The sequence below is a fragment of the Musa acuminata genome, chromosome BXJ3-9, assembly GCF_036884655.1.
Source record: "Musa acuminata AAA Group cultivar baxijiao chromosome BXJ3-9, Cavendish_Baxijiao_AAA, whole genome shotgun sequence".
In the NCBI taxonomy this organism is placed as follows: Eukaryota; Viridiplantae; Streptophyta; class Magnoliopsida; order Zingiberales; family Musaceae; genus Musa; species Musa acuminata.
This window is the reverse complement of record NC_088357.1, coordinates 48220380-48238259: the sequence shown is the minus strand read 5'-3', so window position 1 is coordinate 48238259 and position 17880 is coordinate 48220380. Positions and strand designations below refer to the sequence as shown.

Here is a 17880-nt window from a genome sequence, read left to right as displayed (position 1 = left end):
ATAAACAATTTGCAGAAAGTCAAATGTGAGTAGCTTGGCAAATTTTACAAAGGAAAACTTAGATGAGCTGTTGAAGAAAAAGAAAAATAAATAAAGAAATAATTGTTGTTGAAACTTTGTAGGATTATTTGCACAAATAAAGATAAAGACTTTGTTTCATGTCATGTGCTTTTTATAAGGAACAAAGACAGAAATATATAAATGAGTGACACATATTTGCTACTAAATTAATAAATATGTAAGAATAATGGCTTATGACTTTTTATTAGTCATGACTTGCATAGGAATAAGGTGTTGGACTCATGGATGATGGAATATTAAGCCTGGATTAACTCAGATATAAACAAGTGTTTGAGAAAACTTTGGTCAAGCAAAGACTATCATGAAACAATTTCATTGCTAAATCTTATAAAGAATTTTACAACTGTTTTCCCAACTATAAACCTGTTTAGGAGTATATGAAATCATACTCTACAACTCCATCTTGTCCAATTTGAGATAATTGTAAGGGTAAACAAGAATTTAATTTTTCCCAGAGGAAGTGCAAGCAAGACAAAAGAATTGGCAAAATAAGAATTAGTGCAGAATCCAAGTGTCCAACAAATCAAAAGGAAACATTTCTCAAGGAAGAAGATGATGATAACCAAGTTGTCACAGCTCTGCTTTTGACAGGTTCTCATGCTTTCCCCTCTTCTCACATTTCCTCTGTTAGCTTATTCGGTTCATGGTTCTCAGTGCAGTTGTAGAATCTGCAAAGTAAATTGTGGAGATACCTCAAAGCTCAGCAGCTCTCACAGCCATCATGTCTGATAAATAACAACACTCAAAAGACTGTCATGACATGTGCAATCCATAAACTGATTGCTTCGGAGAAAGAGACCCTCTTGAGGCCAGCATGCAATCAAAGTATCTTTGTGTTGGTGCACACTATTCTACGTCCCGGCGTGGCACACGGAAACCCAAGAGTGCTGTAATTTAAGGTTTCCTATTGTCAAATCTAGACACTAGGTTGGGATCTTTGCTACTGTTCCATCACCTTTGTCATGGAGTTAAACAAATGGAAAGCCAGTCTACATGTCCATTAGTTCGTGCGTTAGGCGGTGGGAGGTGGAGCGCAGCAGACATAAAATAAGTGCAGTGTCTAATCCGCAGTGCTAATCTATGACTTGGGCTTATCCGATGAGATGCATGGTGTTGAAATACTATTGAGACGATGCATATGCAAATCTCTTTGCAATGGGTTGAGGGCGAGGAGTTGGTATACTCTTGCGGGATCTGATGCCCGCAATCGAAGAAGCAGCCATTCCACACCTAAACAGCATGTATGAATCCATAAAAACGGAAGAGTTTCTACTTATCTTGCGGTGTTTCCCCATTCTTATCTGCAATACCATTCCGAGAGAGACGAGCAGAGGAACTCCGCCACCAGCGACCGACTGGGAGCCGCCCCACAAGCCCACCGGCACACCCACCCCCATCACACGGTCCGTAGCAGCATGCTGATCGTCTACCTCGTCTTCCTCGACGAAGGCACCCTTCTCGATGCCGGCATTACTATTCTGGCCGACTTCTCCAACCCCAACCATAACGTAATGGATGTATCCTTTAGCTACCTGCAGCCGGACCTCCACCACCAGCGGAGGGCGGAGTCGATGCTGAAGAGTGTAGACGTGGTCTCGATTCGTAGGTGGCCTAGGCTTGGCAGAACGGGGTGGCCGCCAACGGCGTGGCATTGGCGGCGATGGCTGACCTGCGGTGTCTGACGCATTTCCTTTGTACCGTTGGAGGCGGTGCGCCGGTTACCGGTTCACATCCGGTTCGAGTCGAACCAGGATCGGTTCAGAGAGATAAACCTAAGCCATCACCAAATTGATTGTGTCAAATTGTGTGGTTCGTTTCGTATCGGAGACGCGAGTGAACCGAATTGTGCTCGTCATCGTCTTTTATCGTGCCCTAACCCACCGAACACGCCTTCAGTCGCAATCGTTTTGAATGGGGTGGGTCCATGTTTTAAAACTTGAACCGTTAGGTAGATTTCGGTCTACTGATTCCGAACCGGCTTAAACCCTCCCGCCCCAATTACACCTCTAGCAATCCCCTTTGCGGAACAAAGAGTACATGTCCTCCGACACCTACCTGCTTTCGCATTGGATAAAAATATATGGGTCCCATCTAAAGTCCAACCAAAAGTCATGGGTGATCGAGGGAACTTATTAGTAGGTAAAAGAAGTTTTGCTGTTCTTCCGAATTAGCCGTAAATGGTAGTTAAAACTCGGAGCAATTATTTCTAGAAACTTGTGTGTTCGTACCCGAGAAGGTTACCTGAGGAATCTTGCTTGGACCCACCTTGAGGGTCCGATAATTACTCCAATAGAACGAAAGGTATGGGAAGGTGTCGCGTTAAACCTATAAAGTTAATGATCTCGCTGTTCTTTCGTGTTCTTTGATGTCCTTCTCGCCCTTCCATTGGTCTCTTCTATTTATCGTCGGTCGACGATTGGATCAACCGACCCCGTTGATATCCCAAATACGAATCATATCTGGAGATCGAGCCGAAGGCGGTGGATTCGAGATACAGGCGAGAGGGGGACGCCTGCTGCTTCTCCGATCGATCCGTGGGTCTCAGATCTTCTTGATCCCGTCCAGGTGATTTCTTTTCGCCTCCTACTTCCTACTTTTCTTCAAGGAATTGCATGATTTTGCTTGTGTTTTCCTGCTTTCATGGGAGATTTTGCTGTGGTCTGACGCGAGGAGAAACGATGATTCATTATACGTTTAAGATGTTTAGCGGTGATGGTTTCGATTTGTTTATCTGTTACATGTGACTAGTTTGGTTCGATGCTCTCTAAATGTTCACTGTTTGAAAGACGATTTGGTGGCCATCGGAGTTGAAAGGTCCATTCTTGAGTTCCTTTCCTTCTTTGCTGGGTGTATGGGCTACTGAGGGAGGACAGCATGGAGGTTGAAATGGGGAAATGTAGATTTCAAGTCTCTTCTAAAGATCTTACCCATCAACTCCCTGTGCCTAGGTCACCCATTTCTAGGGCTCAAATGGCTATCCAAATGATCTTTTCAGACCGTTAAGACATGCTGCCAGGTCTCCTTACAAACTATTGGAAATCACTTCTTGCGGTGTAAGACCTGTTGCAGCTGCATATACAGTCTTTTATAATCTTATTTTAGTTTTAATTTTATTTCTCTCCTTCTTTGCGAGGCTAAGTTTTACAAAATTTCAGCTATATAGACTGATGATGCATGGGGTTTGAATGTTTTCTTATTGAAACTTTTGAGTTACTTTATGGACTGGTGTTATTCTTGTGATCATGAATGCTTTTTCTTCCATATTTTTGGATTTTTTTTGGCAGTTGTACTTGGTGTTGGTTTTTTATAAATAGTGGTCAAGGTCTCCAGATGTCACTACTATTCTAAAGACATTCTGATAGAATTAAACTTCAGTTCAATTTCCAGCATATTTAATTTTCATTCTGGTCAAAGTGTTTATTGCTTGCAGACTTGGTTACAAGTTTTTCCAGATCTAACTTTTTTCCGGATAATTAAATTATTTCTAGTGGTTCCTTGCATCCTTGGATTGTGATGCCTGTGCAGTATGTTAATTCGTTGGCACCTTTTCTCAAACCAGGTTTTATGGTGCTTCTGACTTCTGTTCTTCATATTTAAATTGTGGTGATGCCATCATCTCTTTCATAATTTAACAATAATTATGAACCTCCCGAACAATGTGAAGCTGCTTTTGTTTAGAAATATTGCTCTGGCTTCTCAATTCTAAAGTTGGAAGACATGGCAAAATTTGGAACTGGTGGTCGCAGGTACCTAAGCTATTAAATCATTTTAGATTATGCAGCTTTTGCACTGAAGAACTGTATTTATGCTTGACATAATCTGATGTATGTTACTTTGTGACTTGCAGTGCCCTTCCCAGAAAATCAAATGAGAACATGAGGCTTATTATTTCAACAGTCATTGGAATTGTGTTAGGTTACTTGATAGGCATTTCCTTTCCCACAGTCAGCATAACCAAGGTTAATGATTTTGTTGCTACTTTCTTTTTCTGATATTCAAAACTAATGCTCCCAGAAGAAATGATAATTTTACTTGCTAAATTTTGCAGCTTCACTTTCCTTCCAGTATTATATCATACATTGAAGACAGGAATTCAGGCATCACTACCCAAACCTTATTGAACCATGCTTGGACCTCAGCTAATATTCAAAATAGAAATAACGCTACTTCAAACACAACTGATACTTTAAAGGTGCTTTGCTTCTCTAGCTGTTGGCTCCAGCTAATTGTTTTTTGCTTATCTCATGGTTTGTTGTACTTGCTTTTTATATTCACTTTTATTGTGAAGTCCTTGGACAACACAATCTGGGATGCAGAGCAAAAAATGAAATGGCTTGTGAATTTGGTATTCTATTTTAATTATAGTTACGTTGGAGAAGATCATCTGTAATATGAGGAGTTTGAATGATTAAAAGGATCTAACTGTCGATGTGACCAGATGGTGCTATTGTAGTCTCATAAAATTTTTCCATCATGTGAATGAAAGAAACTGGATTACTTTTCTGGCTGTACATTTATGTTGAGTTAATTTTCTCTAATGTTATATTAGCTGGAGTTGTTGGGATTGGAGAGATGAGAGTTGATAACTTTATATAATCTGTAAATAATATGAATAACATGAGGAAATCAATTTTTCACTCCTAATACTATCTGTATATTTTACTAGCAAACTAAAGTTTAGGTATATTGAAGATATTTCTTTGGTGCATGTTTTTCTGTTGAAGATGTTGTTTTAGTTTATGAGAGGAACTGGGAGTTTAATTTTAAACATAAACTATCAAGATAATTCTTAGAAACAAGAGTTTTTAGTATAACTAGAACTAAAATTAAATATACAAATATAAACTTCAATAATAGCCGGAGAAAATTTGAGAATATGATGTCAGAAACTTATAATTCAACAAACATGGGAATGCATGGCTGATAGTGCCATCCATTTTGCATTTATATTTTATATTAATTTTTAAGTTATCCAAACCCCTCTTCTCTTGGAAAGTCCTTTCTCGACATGATGAAAATACTTTATTTTTTGTGCAAACTAGTGTATATATATCTGAATGTATATATATACTAAATCTACTTCCATGGAATATCTTATCTATTGTAGTATATATTTTTGTCGATACATGCAACACGTAGGTATCTGATTATGTAATTTACAGGATTTGCAATACTGCCCATTGGTATGGATGGTATTTACTGATCTGACTGCCTACCAGTGCACGGACCAGGGTAAACTGGGCATATTTGTGATTATGCAATCTACAATATTTACAATACCACCTATTGGTACAGTCAGTATTTACCAGCCCGATAGCCTATCGGCATGCAGACTAGGGTGAACCTGACGTTATGTCCAGCATAGGGCTTGTACCTCCCTGTGTCCAATATAGGGCTTGTACCTCCTAGTGTCCAAAACAGGGCTTTCACCGGCAATAAAGTTTAAAGATTTTTCAACATCTTTTCAGGTTTTTTCTGGAAGTTGGTATGTACCAATGTACTGACACACGATACGCCGGTATAGCTCGAACCTGTATTGGTGCAGTCCTGGATCAGTACAGATATGGTACTGGAGATTGTGTCTCTTGGAAATATGCACATGTATCTCTTCTTATATATTTTTTACTTGATAATGCACAAACAATATATGCAACATTTGGTTACAGATTGGACTTGAATTTTGTTGGGATGAACTTTTTCTTTTCGAAGTGAAATCCCCTACGATATGGGACAATGGTTCATGTCAACTCTAGTTAAAGGATTTACTGGAATTTTGATTCTTTATACTGACTGTCTTGCAGATTTATGTTCCTACAAATCCCAGAGGTGCAGAAAGACTACCACCTGGCATCATTGTGCCAGAATCAGATTTTTATTTGCGCAGATTATGGGGTAACCCAGATGAGGTAGGTAGCTCTCGATGAATTTTTCTCAAGACATTTTTTTAATCTAATGATGTATTTCTTGATAGTTGATGTATTCTTTTGGCAATAATATTCTTGAATTATGTCATGACTTATTTTTTGATTGTTATAACCATATTGAATTTCCAATTAGACTGCATATATGTGGAATATACACGCACAAAAAATTTCCACATGATTGCTAGATTCTAAGCATGACAATAAATATGCACTGTGAGATGCCATATATATTATTTCATTCAGACACTAAAAACGGACCCTTTAACCAATTATGCAAGAATATTGTAGTCAAATTTTTGCAGTCAGTATATTATTGTTTTTTAGATCATCAAAGCTCAAACCTGGGCGTGATTCTTCTAAGAAACATTTTTTTATGAATTTATGTTCTTAGTCTTGATGTGAAATGAATATTGAAGTTGACATATGGTGAAAAGCAATTGATGCAGCCATGGGTTTGCCTGGCTCCCATGCCGTCATGTTTTGCCCCATGCTTTATGAAGGTATCATATCATGGATTCTTGCCCATGCTAGTCCAAGGGTACCTCATGAGATAGGCAATTCTAGCTAAGTTCGTGACACAGCGGTGGCTTCATGCCATGACAGCTCTCTAAGCTTGGCCAAGTTTTTTGTGAAATTAAAGTTTATACAGCTCTACTGAATGTGAAGATTGTTTCTTTGTACATTAATATACATATAGAAGCTTGAGTTATGAACCAATGTGAACCTTCATGTGTGTCATCTTGTATGATAATCTAGTGGGAAGCGTATGTTGAGTTAAGCAATTATGAGAACAAATTGCTAGTATGATCTGAACAGATGTTCTTCAATTTGGTATATGTTATATTTTATTGCCAGACTCATCAACATGGTTTAAAATACCACCCTTATGGCTGGTACTTGTCAGTTTGACAACCGAGACATGTACCAAGTGATTTAGTCTGGTTCAGTGCAGTATAGGATATACCATTCTGTAAGCTTATTTTACTGAGCTCACAGATTCTCTCTCTCTCTCTCTCTCTCTCTCTCTCTCACTCACTCTCACTCTCACTCTCACTCTCACATCTGGGTGGTATCAACTGGTACTGATTCGTAGCATCAGTATTCTTCCCCATACTAATACCATGCTGGTCCAGCAGCTGGCCCCTGGACTCAGATTGTAACCCGTGCTATCAACATAGAAAAGAGTTCCAACTTAACTAGAAGCTGAATAATTAGATCTAGTTGTTATGTGTTTTATGTTTGTTTTTAATATTCACCATTTGGTCATAAACCAGATTTAAGCAAGCTTTTCAGAAATCATAGGATGCTCTTTTCCTCTTAAACTTCATATATTGGGTTTAGACTAGATTGCTCTTAGTGTGTAGCTTTGAAGTTCAATGCTGCATGGGATTGTTACAAAATGGGTATTCTGCTAGTCTTGACTCTAGCTTTATCCGATTCTATATCGGTCAACATTTTCTCTAATATGGATATGCTTGCTTTCAATTGTGATTTAACAATTTTCTGGAACCTGTCTTCATGTTGTGGCCACGTGTATTTCTGTCTTACCTAAAGTTGTTGCCTCTATTGTTTAAATTGAATGATGCAGGATCTAATCACCCGGCAGAAATATCTTGTGACATTCACTGTTGGATATGACCAGAAAAAGAACATTGATGCTGCTGTTAAAAAGGTGAGTACTCAGCTGTTAACCGAGTTCTAGAGAAAAGGATTCTCAACTGGTACATGTTTTCTAATATTTTTGTTGTTACTATACAGAAACTTAAATCAAATATATATGATAACTTCCTGTTTCTGATTTTTTTGAATTTCACTAATGGACGTGTAGTTTGTAAATTCTATTCCGCCACATCATTTGGTTTGAAGAAGTCCAATACAATTTGTTTTCCTTTTCCACTTTGAATTTGAAGTTCATGTTTAAAGATTGATCACTAGTTTACCTGTTTTCCAGTTTTTTCATTTTTATTTTCCCTCTCAGATTGATTGCCAACTCTTTTTTTTATTGAATTCAATTTATATCTTCGTGCTCATTTTGGAAGCAGTGGAGCTGCATGTATGGAGGTCTCAGAACCTTCGATTATAATTATAATATGGTGCAAGAATAGTTGCTGATTGCAATGTGTTTTTGTGCTATAAGCTTGTTTTTCTGATCATTATCTCTGGCTTATCTGCTTAGCGAACAGATACAGGAGGTTTAATTGATTGTCTTTTTAACTTATTGTGGATCTTGTTTTACTGGCTTCGTTAAGGTTGAGCTACTAGTTGTTCACTTTCCATATATAAAATAAAGAATGAACTGGTTCTGGCTTCCCAATTGGATCCATGCAAGTCAAATTGTACATCCATTTCACCTTCCCAGGTCAATGTTCTGGGCATAGGTTGTCAAATGTAGCTTTTAGTAATCATGGTACTTAGGCTTTGGACGGTTAAAAATAACCCAGACAAGCTCAACTCCCACCTACACGTTTTGTAGCTCCCAAAAAACTGGTTCAAGGAAGAGGGATGGGTATGGACTTGAAGTAGAGCACTTCTACGTAGCCTTTGTGAAACCACAACATCTTGACATAAACTACAAACTCGCCCCACCCCTTTTTTTTTACCACGGTTGCATAATATGTGAAACATTGAGTCATGGTAGTAGTGTTGATGCTGCTTAATGCCGCGTAGCTTTCTTCATGTTTCATGGGTTGGGCATAGTTGCTTCAATATGTTGCATCATGCCACATATTGAATTATGCAGCTCAATTAACTATTTCTTTTTGATATGATTGAATGAAGAAGGGATTTACTCTCTCCCTAAGTTGGTTCTGACACTGCTAAGTAGCTGTTGAAGCAGTTTCTTGTATGGTTTCTTAACTCGAACAGACACTGACTTTTTGTTATTTTGCTTCTGGAGTTTGAACACTGGAGCAAGGAAATTGGCTTTGTAGACTGTAATTATACTTTTATTTAGTTTGTCTATGATAACAAGTTAAACCTTATATATTTAACTGTTACTTGAAGAATTTTTTGCTGTAGTTGTTTGATTGTGAGAATCTATCCTACAGTTCTCTGAAAATTTCGCAATACTATTATTTCATTATGATGGTCGAACTTCTGAATGGGATGAATTTGAGTGGTCAAAACGAGCTATTCATGTGAGCACCAGGAAGCAAACTAAATGGTGATCATCTCTTGCTAGTTGTGTGGTCTTTATGTGTTTACTCTACGTGACATGGTCAAAACTTAGAAGTGTCTAATTTTGTTACTTCATGTAAGGTGGTATGCCAAAAGGTTTTTGCACCCTGACATTGTGGCCCCATACGAGTACATATTCATTTGGGATGAGGACCTAGGAGTTCAGCATTTTGATGCCGAAGAGTAAGTGATGAATTTGTTAAGCAAGAAATCCTTTAAAAAGGCCTAACGTAATAAACTTTCATATCTTAGGTATATCAGATTAGTAAAGAAGCATGGACTGGAGATTTCACAGCCTGGATTAGAGCCTGACAAAGGGTTAACATGGCAAATGACAAAAAGGAGAGGTGACCGTGAAGTCCACAAGTGAGCTTTCTAAATCTTTTTTTTTTTGCCTGGGAATAAATGTTTACAAGATTGTTGTCTGATATCTGGTCCGAATTTATTTTTTAAGTTGCCTTTATACCAGGGTAACTGACGCATGGTCTGTTTTCGTCATAGGGAAACAGAGGAAAAACCAGGCTGGTGTGCCGACCCCCATCTGCCCCCATGTGCAGCGTATGCATGCATTACTAATTTTTGCCCTGCCTGCATTTCTCGTCTTAACGTCAAAACTAAATACTGTCTGCTAACAGGTTCGTCGAGATAATGGCAACTGTGTTCTCTAGGGATGCATGGCGTTGTGTATGGCACATGATTCAGGTAGGGTGGATCTTCATTGTTTCGGTGCTGTGTACGCCTACCTCTGTTTGCTATTCCTCAAGTCGCATTACTGATGCAGAATGACTTGGTCCATGGATGGGGCCTCGACTTTGCTCTAAGAAAATGCGTAGAGGTACAATGCAGAATTGACTGACTTTGTCATTGCTCTTTTGGCTGTAATTAATTATATCTGACTATGTTGATCTTTGTATCTCTCTACATAGCCGGCTCATGAGAAAATTGGAGTCGTAGATTCACAGTGGATCATTCATCAGGTGGTTCCTTCGCTTGGAAACCAGGTACGAGGACAACCCAAAGTGTGTTGCTATGGCTGAGTGTCTTGTGAGAGCTTCTGTGATTGTTCGTCATATAGGCCTCCTCCTTTGACATTCTCTTTCTACTTGGCAGGGCCAGTCAGATAACGGCAAGGCACCATGGGAAGGGGTAAGTGGCTTCTCTCTCTCTCTCTCTCTCTCTCTCTCTCTCTCTCGCTCGTGCTTGTTGGATTGCTGTTGGATTTATTGTGCCCTCCTAATGCTCCAAACATCTCCTGATTTTTTACAGGTCAGAGAGAGGTGCAAAAAAGAGTGGGGGATATTTCGGAAGCGATTGTCGGAAGCTGAGAAGGCATATTATCTTTCAAAAGGGATCAGCCCCCTGAACTCAACAGGCGTTTAAATTCATGTATTATTTCTTTTTCCCTTCATTCATCGGTTGGTTATTGCGTGTATATAGAGAGATCTGTGGCTCTATATTGATATATTATTGATCCTTGCGTTTTCACTCCACAGTTCCAGTATATTCTTTTTAATCTTTTATGACAAGGTTTGACAGGATGGATGCCTTACGGAAATCCTCCAAGATAAAACAGAGAGCACAGGAGACGCTTCAGGTACACTGGAAAAGAACATATGCTAGTTCGGTTAGAAAGCGTCGGAATCCCATTATATTGGACATGCAGCGCAGCCCTTTGAGGTCTTCTTCTGCTTCCTTACGGCGTATTCATGAGCACTTTTCAATATCGAAACCATCGCCACCACTTTTCAATGTCGAGGCGAATGATCTTTAAAAGCAATCAATGTCACATCCTTTGTTAAAGTGCTAAGATAAAAAAAAGAAGGAAATTTTTAATATTTAATGGAGCATACATAGCCATTCCATTCGAACAAAACCTGCCTAGCATTGTCCATAGAGCTAATAGCTTCATCACACCCTCCGAACAATCCACACCACCAAAATTTCCGCACTGTGCTCTCGTGATAAAAAAGATTGCTCTCGACAGACAGCCTCTGGTGATGATGATATGGCATTACGAATCAATCAAAAGGTGCTTCTCTGCCACATCGGGTGTTCCGTGCAACATAATAAGCCACTCAGCTGTTCATTTCATTGCCTGGTCACCAGCGGACAAAACTTCATCCATGGCAGCAAAGTGGGGCCAGGTTTTTCTACTTTTCTCATTTCTTCTACTTTCCTGCCATACGAAAAATGTAATATGAGCAATAAATTTATACTATAATTTATACATTTTTCGATTAAAAAAAGAAGACAACCCCTATAACAAATGTATACATTTTTCGCAGCATTTCCCTTTCAAGAACTAACCAGAATAAATAATTCGAAAATAAAAAATGTGCCACTGAAGTAGCCCTAAGTAGCAGAGAATTGAAGGCGTAAACAGAAAAGATACCTCATATTTCTGAACCAGTGATGCCCAGAGAGACTTGCATTGTGCGGGACTACGATTTATTCCATCGTTTAACATATCAGTTGATATCTCTTCCCAGAGAACCATTCTCGCTTTAGCACTCCGGAATTTGCTATCCAATCCAGCACGTAATATTATCAGTCTTTGCACCTCCTCAGGCTTCCACTTATTACGCTTTGCAGATTTCTTAGCATTTAACAATCTGTTAGGCCCCTTGCTGCCAGGTGTTCCGTTTTTATCAACACCCATATTCTCTTCCAAACCACAGTCACTAGCTGTTGTCTGTTGGACAGAAGAAGATGCTTTGACAAGTTCAACAATATCATCTGGTTCTTGGGATGCATGAGAAGATAATTCATCTTGGTCAGAGTTTTTAGTTGCAACCTCAGGCATCGTTTGATCAGCATCAAAACTCTCGCCTACAAAAACAGAGATCAAATAGTGTCAGAAGTCTAAGGTATACAACAAACATAAAATTTATGGATGACATGGATAAGAACAACATAAGCCCATATATCAAGCAGTAAATCTACTGACTAAGCTATTAACTAAAGCTGCTAAAAGAATATTATATATTCCTAAACAACTAAGAGCTACTTATTAAAGAAACAATACATTTCTCCTCCATAATCTCCTTACTATTCTTATCCACAGCAAAAAAAGCCAGATTACTAGTCTATGAGCAAATGGTACCTTCAGAAGAGTCCATTTCTATGTTGTTCACATCGATGGCAGAATCCCCAACTTCATCAAGCTGCCTGCTTGAAGGCAAAGAATCACTATATTCATTGAACTGTCTACTTGAATGCTTTGTTGCACGCATATTGAATGCCTGAGCAGCAGCAGAGAGCCCAAAACTACCACGAGATTTTCCAGATAATCGAGTCTTCAATTCTTCAGTTACAACTCCAGTGGTGTTCTCCACTGCAATTGCAATGACATCAGGCCTTTTGCTGCTGTATTTCCTAACGATCTTCCTTAATACTTCAGATACGATTCGTTCCATGTGAGCCAGCGGACAATTCACAGGACAGCTTGAGAGTGCAGCGTGTGCAGCTTTATACAGAGCATCCAGAAGCTTTCCTCTATCTAGCCATAAACAACGCGTGGTGATTCTTATTTTTCCTTTTAAACATGCTTGTGATGAACCATTTACAGCTTGAGGGCGCAAAATCTCCATGCTGGTAAAATAAGAATAAGCAATCGTTGAGAATTATTATCCTTAACAGTTCTGAATAATTATTACTCGATAAAAAGAATATAAAAGATCGTTCAGCATAGAAGACAACAGAAATAAAATAATATCTTAAACTTGATTGTTCAGACATGGTTGCGACACATCAATTCTCAATTAAAGAGAACTTGAAATGCATGAAATTTAAATCAAAACAGAAGAATGGAATGACCATAGATCGAACAATGAAAGGCAATGAAACAAACATATTGTTACATATTCTAATTTACAACACAAGATGTTTCTTTCCTGATCCATCATGTTGCTGTAGATAGAATCATATACATGAAACCAAATAAGAAAAAGAAAGAATGAACAGCTGGAGATCTAGAATATAAGTATTGCTTTACCTTTCTATTCTCATGGGAATGCAAGAACATGGTCGATATGGACTCTGTCCACTAATGTGTACAATACACAACTTTTTACAGTGGAAATGAATAAGCTTCACTATAAATAGAACAAAAACTATAAAGTGAAAATGAAGTCCAGTTTTCTATTTAAACCAATGAAATCTAGAATCTCCAAGAAAATGTGGCATCAGATAGTACCCTGCAGTGTATAAACTTTACAGACAACAAATTTATATTCTTTAAGGAATTTGAATGAATATGTCAGAATATGCATATTTAACAGTCTTATACTATCAAATATCACAGTAACTAAACCAATAATATCTATTTTCATCTGTAAAAACAGACTTGGTTAAAAAATATCTAAAATAATGTGTTAAAATTCAAAATATATCCAGTACCTGACAACTATAATACCATCAGATGCAATTCTTAACCTCTCATCAATACAAAGTTCAGCTGACGTTCCAAATGCTTTATCACCATCACTATACATCAACTGCCATGGATGATTATGTGTTACAAACGAATCAACATCACAAAACAGCAAAGAACAATTGACAATCAAACCTCTAATGCCTCCTTTCCTAGTGAAGAAAACCCATTGGACAGAACTCTCCTGTTCCGGAGATGTGAAACACCAAGCATCTCTCCGTTCTTTATTACCTGCAATCAAAAAGAACTGCTAATGCATAAGGTTCACGCCAAGCTTACGTGATAAAATAACACAAAAGCACAATTGTATATGTGATAAAGAAAATCTTGGTGTATTTCATCTTGAATGAGACCCACCCACACCTTTTTCCATCTTAAACAGACTTGCCCTCTTTTTTTTATTGTCCTTATCTGATCCAATAAATTTACATGTTAATACATAACTATTTGCTATGGTTTACAAAACTTGATCCAGAATAATTGCCCATAGAATCTAAACACCAACCCTCTCACCATCTCAACTTTTCCCCTTCACCATAAACCAAAACCTAATGATTACTTTATGTGCAAGAAATCTGAGTTACTAAAAAACTCTATCAAATAGAAACCTTCAAATGATATAAGCAGAGAAATGGCCTGTAATTTCCAAAATTAAGTATGATAAAATGGCTCCCCACAACAGACCTTGAACATCAGCACAAATCTAGACGGCTCTGAAACATTAAATTAGAGATGGTCTTTCTGTAAATTGTGGCAAGTTATAACAAGATTAATCTCAACCTGGAAAACAAAGGGAACTACATTGCCTTCTAACAATCCTGCACAATACCAAGTTGACTAGGTTGGTATGGGTCAGTACAGTAATGGAGGGAAGGCAGTAAAGGCACGAGGATTTACATACCGACATTGATAGCAACGGCAGCAGTGAAGAAGAGGATAGGCAACAAAAGAATCAAGAAAGATGACTATTTGAGGTTTGTATTTGGGGTTATATGATCAGATAAAGGTAGCATATGGCAGGCTTTCTGACTGGTACAGCTCAGTACCAATAAGATTACAGGGCAGTGTGCTCATATTGAAACAGAGTGCAATTTGCTTGGTCCATGTACTGGTTGGCCATCAAACTGATATATGTTAGTCCATATTGACCAATATGTTCAAGATTTGATTCCATTGCCCCACCCAACAGACATAAGTTATGGGCAGAGATAGGTACCATGCATCACTCACTTAAAACAAACAAATTTAATTGTTGGATTAATAAAATAATCTTTAGCCATTGGCTACCCAAAATGTAAATTTGTGTGAGCTAGTAGTCAGTTCTTTGCTATGCAAAATAGAGACGTTACCATGTTTTAGATACTCCACAATGTGCAACCGAGCTGACATCTATTTTGATTGGAACTAATGATCTTGGAATCATGTCAGCAATTTAACTAGTTGACATGAAAAGAAACACCTAAATGACTAAGTAATATGAAAAATTGGATTCGTGCCAGTGATTGAAAAAGGCGCTCGGGCGCTCGCCTAGGCGCTCGGGCGAGGCGAGGCGAGGCTCGAGCGCCTCGCTAATCTCCCATGCGGCGCGCTTCAAACAGGCGCCGCCTGGGCGCTCGCCCGAGCCCAAGCGCCGGATGCTTCGGGCGAGCGCCTGGGTAAACTAAGGCGACCGAACCAGGATTTTAGGTCTGCTTCGGTCCTGGTTCGGTTGGTTAGTTGGTTCAATTAAACCAACTAAATCGATATAACCCTTACCCAACCCTAACCCGCAGCCGCTGCCACTCCCGATCTCGCTGCTGTCGCTGCTTGCAAACGCTGTCGCTGCTCGCAAACGCTGCCTCTGTCGCCGCTCGCGCCTCCCGCTGCTCGTCGCTCCTTCTCCCGCTGTCGCTGCTCGCAAACGCTGCCTCTGTCGCCGCTCGCGCCTCTCGCTGCTCGCCACTCCTGCTCCCGCTGCTCGCCGCTATCGCTGCTCGCAAACGCTGTCGCTGTCGCTGTCGCCGCTCGCGCCTCCCGCTGCTCGTCACTCCCGCTCCCTTTCCCGCTGCTGCCGCTGCTTCCTTGTTTCTCAGTCAGCAGGCTCAGTATACAGTATACTGTTAATATTAAGTTTATTTGAAATGATTACTTTTCGATACTGTTAATAGATTTTCTTAATTTAATAACATATTTTTATTTAAAATTTTAAATAATTATATTTATTAATTATATTATATATTTTTATATTTTAGCGTCTCGCTTCGCTCGGGCGAGCGCCTAGCGCCTCAGACGTTTTTGAACCTTAGTGCCTTTTGGCACCTAGCGCTTTTTAAATCACTGATTTGTGTAGGGAAATTTTAGAGAATCCACCACAATTTTAATATCTCTGCTGGTAGCTGATTGTGTACAAAATTTGTTATCTTCCAGGCTAGACAATTTTACATTGAGACTGCCAGGAAAACATATAATTTGAAGTTTGAACATTGAACAGATAACACAAATTAAATAAAAAAATTCAAAATGACAAATAACTATCAACATACATGTTCAGGCTGGAAATAGGGCATTAATTTTTTTTTCCAAGTGACAAAAATCATAACCAAACCACACTAACAACTACATGTTCTACGAAATATTTAACTAGTGAAGAAAATAGTAGAAATAATGATGATCTAAGGCACAGATTCTTGGTCAAATCATTCAAGTAATAAATGACTTACAGCAGTATGCCGTATCCCAGTGGATCTTCCAAGTAATTCATGCTCTTTCAAAAACAACAGTTCCCCATGAATGGGTAGAAAATGTTGAGGTTTCACAATTTTAAGAACTTCCTCCTACAAAATTTAATAAGATTACATTTCTGTTTAGATTCATCTTGTAAGTTGAACATTTACGTGGAAGGCTGAATAACAGTCCAACCTAAATAATATGAAAAGTTACAAATAAGTGTCAAAGAAAGAAAAATAATGCAGATACCAATTCTCCACGGTAAGCATGGCCAGATGTATGCAATCCAGCATTTTTGCCCATTATGATCGTTGGACCAAGGTCTGATATGCGGTTTAGCATCTTCATCACTCGAGTCTCATTTCCAGGAATTACCTATAACAAGAAAACCATGTCCAATCTATTAATAAAACCATAAACAATGACATTATGTCACAAATATAATGCTGTTAAAAATCAGGCAGCAAGGCAATTTGGGAAACAGATAAGAACAAAACAATAAAGTATAAAATTGGAGTTTCCAAGTGCAAGAAGACAATGACCAAAAATATGGAAACAAAAGGCATGGTAGTATCCAAGAAATTGATTATTACCTTAGCAGAATACAAAACAACATCATCTTTTCCCAGTTTTAGAGAATGGCTGCTACCAAAGGATGCAAGATTTAATGCAGCTCTTGGTTCTGCCTGACACAATGATCAACGCATTTGCATGCTATTGTAAATTTGTGATGATCTTTGTGGACAATACATTTAATTATATTGTTGTGACAGCATCACACAAAATTTCATGTCCCCAGATAGACAGCAAGAACATCTTACTTGAGAACCAGTTGTCACAATCAACAAATCTTTTGGGGCATAAGCATCAATATCCTCTACTTTCACCTACAAAAAGTTTGCCACATTGTTAAGCAGAGAATATATTACACAAAAAATAGCCATATAGAAAGAAAAGATGAGAAAAATGTATCCTCTTGAGTTCTCATTTTTTGACCTCTTTCAGAACATGGAATAAGAAAATTGAAAAAGTTAAGACATGCTAATAACATTTTCCTTACCAAAATGGAAGGATCAATTGGAGCCTTTCCATCCTTGAAAGCGGCATCTAAATAAGTTCTCAGAGACATACCAACTAATACCTGTTGATTAATCATAACTCTCAAAGTATCCAAAATGATTGTGTACCATGTAGTCAGAGAACATTGTCTATCAGGAAAACAATCAAAAGAGCTAAAGAATTTGAAGCAGCTTACCATTTTTCGTCCAGTTAAATCAGCAGCAGCTTTGACACTTCCAAGACGATGTATGTTAGAAGCAAATTGTGTAGTTATAACCCTTCCTTTTGCCTCTGAAATGCGTCGCAGTAATGCATCTGCTACAGCTGCTTCACTGACAGATCTTCTTTTCTTGCCCTTCTTTTGAGCGAGAAAACTCCTTTTCTTGATGGTTTCATGATTTCAAAGTTTCACACACACTGTTGCAATGCCTACAAGACAAGGCGTGTTAACGAATTAATGTCGTTTTGTTAACTTTCTGCAAAGAACATTAACAGAATATC

At 38.5% G+C, this 17880-nt stretch overlaps 2 protein-coding genes across 3 annotated transcripts; one reads left to right on the top strand and one right to left on the bottom strand.

The window, feature by feature from the left end:
• Positions 1–2480: 2480 nt before the first annotated feature.
• Positions 2481–10672, top strand: LOC135649821 (uncharacterized). The gene is made up of 15 exons (XM_065168671.1): positions 2481–2646; positions 3641–3827; positions 3929–4040; positions 4130–4273; positions 5883–5987; positions 7594–7677; positions 9053–9168; positions 9264–9365; positions 9435–9548; positions 9684–9740; positions 9818–9884; positions 9964–10017; positions 10109–10183; positions 10293–10328; positions 10449–10672. Exons 2-15 carry the CDS (start codon positions 3799–3801, stop codon positions 10560–10562), a joined length of 1209 nt encoding a protein of 402 aa, XP_065024743.1. The 5' UTR covers positions 2481–2646; positions 3641–3798; the 3' UTR covers positions 10563–10672.
• A 321-nt stretch (positions 10673–10993) lies between these two features.
• Positions 10994–17706, bottom strand: LOC135649819 (ribonuclease J-like). Of its 2 annotated transcripts, XM_065168668.1 has the most exons (11): positions 17576–17706; positions 17381–17461; positions 17142–17207; positions 16914–17006; positions 16570–16695; positions 16314–16427; positions 13750–13845; positions 13581–13678; positions 12286–12773; positions 11575–12011; positions 10994–11358 (listed from the first exon to the last, which is right to left on the bottom strand). In XM_065168668.1, the coding sequence occupies exons 1-11, from the start codon at positions 17576–17578 to the stop codon at positions 11266–11268; spliced, it is 1695 nt and encodes a 564-aa protein (XP_065024740.1). In that variant the 5' UTR covers positions 17579–17706; the 3' UTR covers positions 10994–11265. The 2 variants fall into 2 exon arrangements, with proteins under 2 accessions (XP_065024740.1, XP_065024741.1); XM_065168669.1 differs by lacking the exon at positions 17576–17706 and having other exon boundaries at positions 16914–17002; positions 17381–17455.
• Positions 17707–17880: the final 174 nt, after the last annotated feature.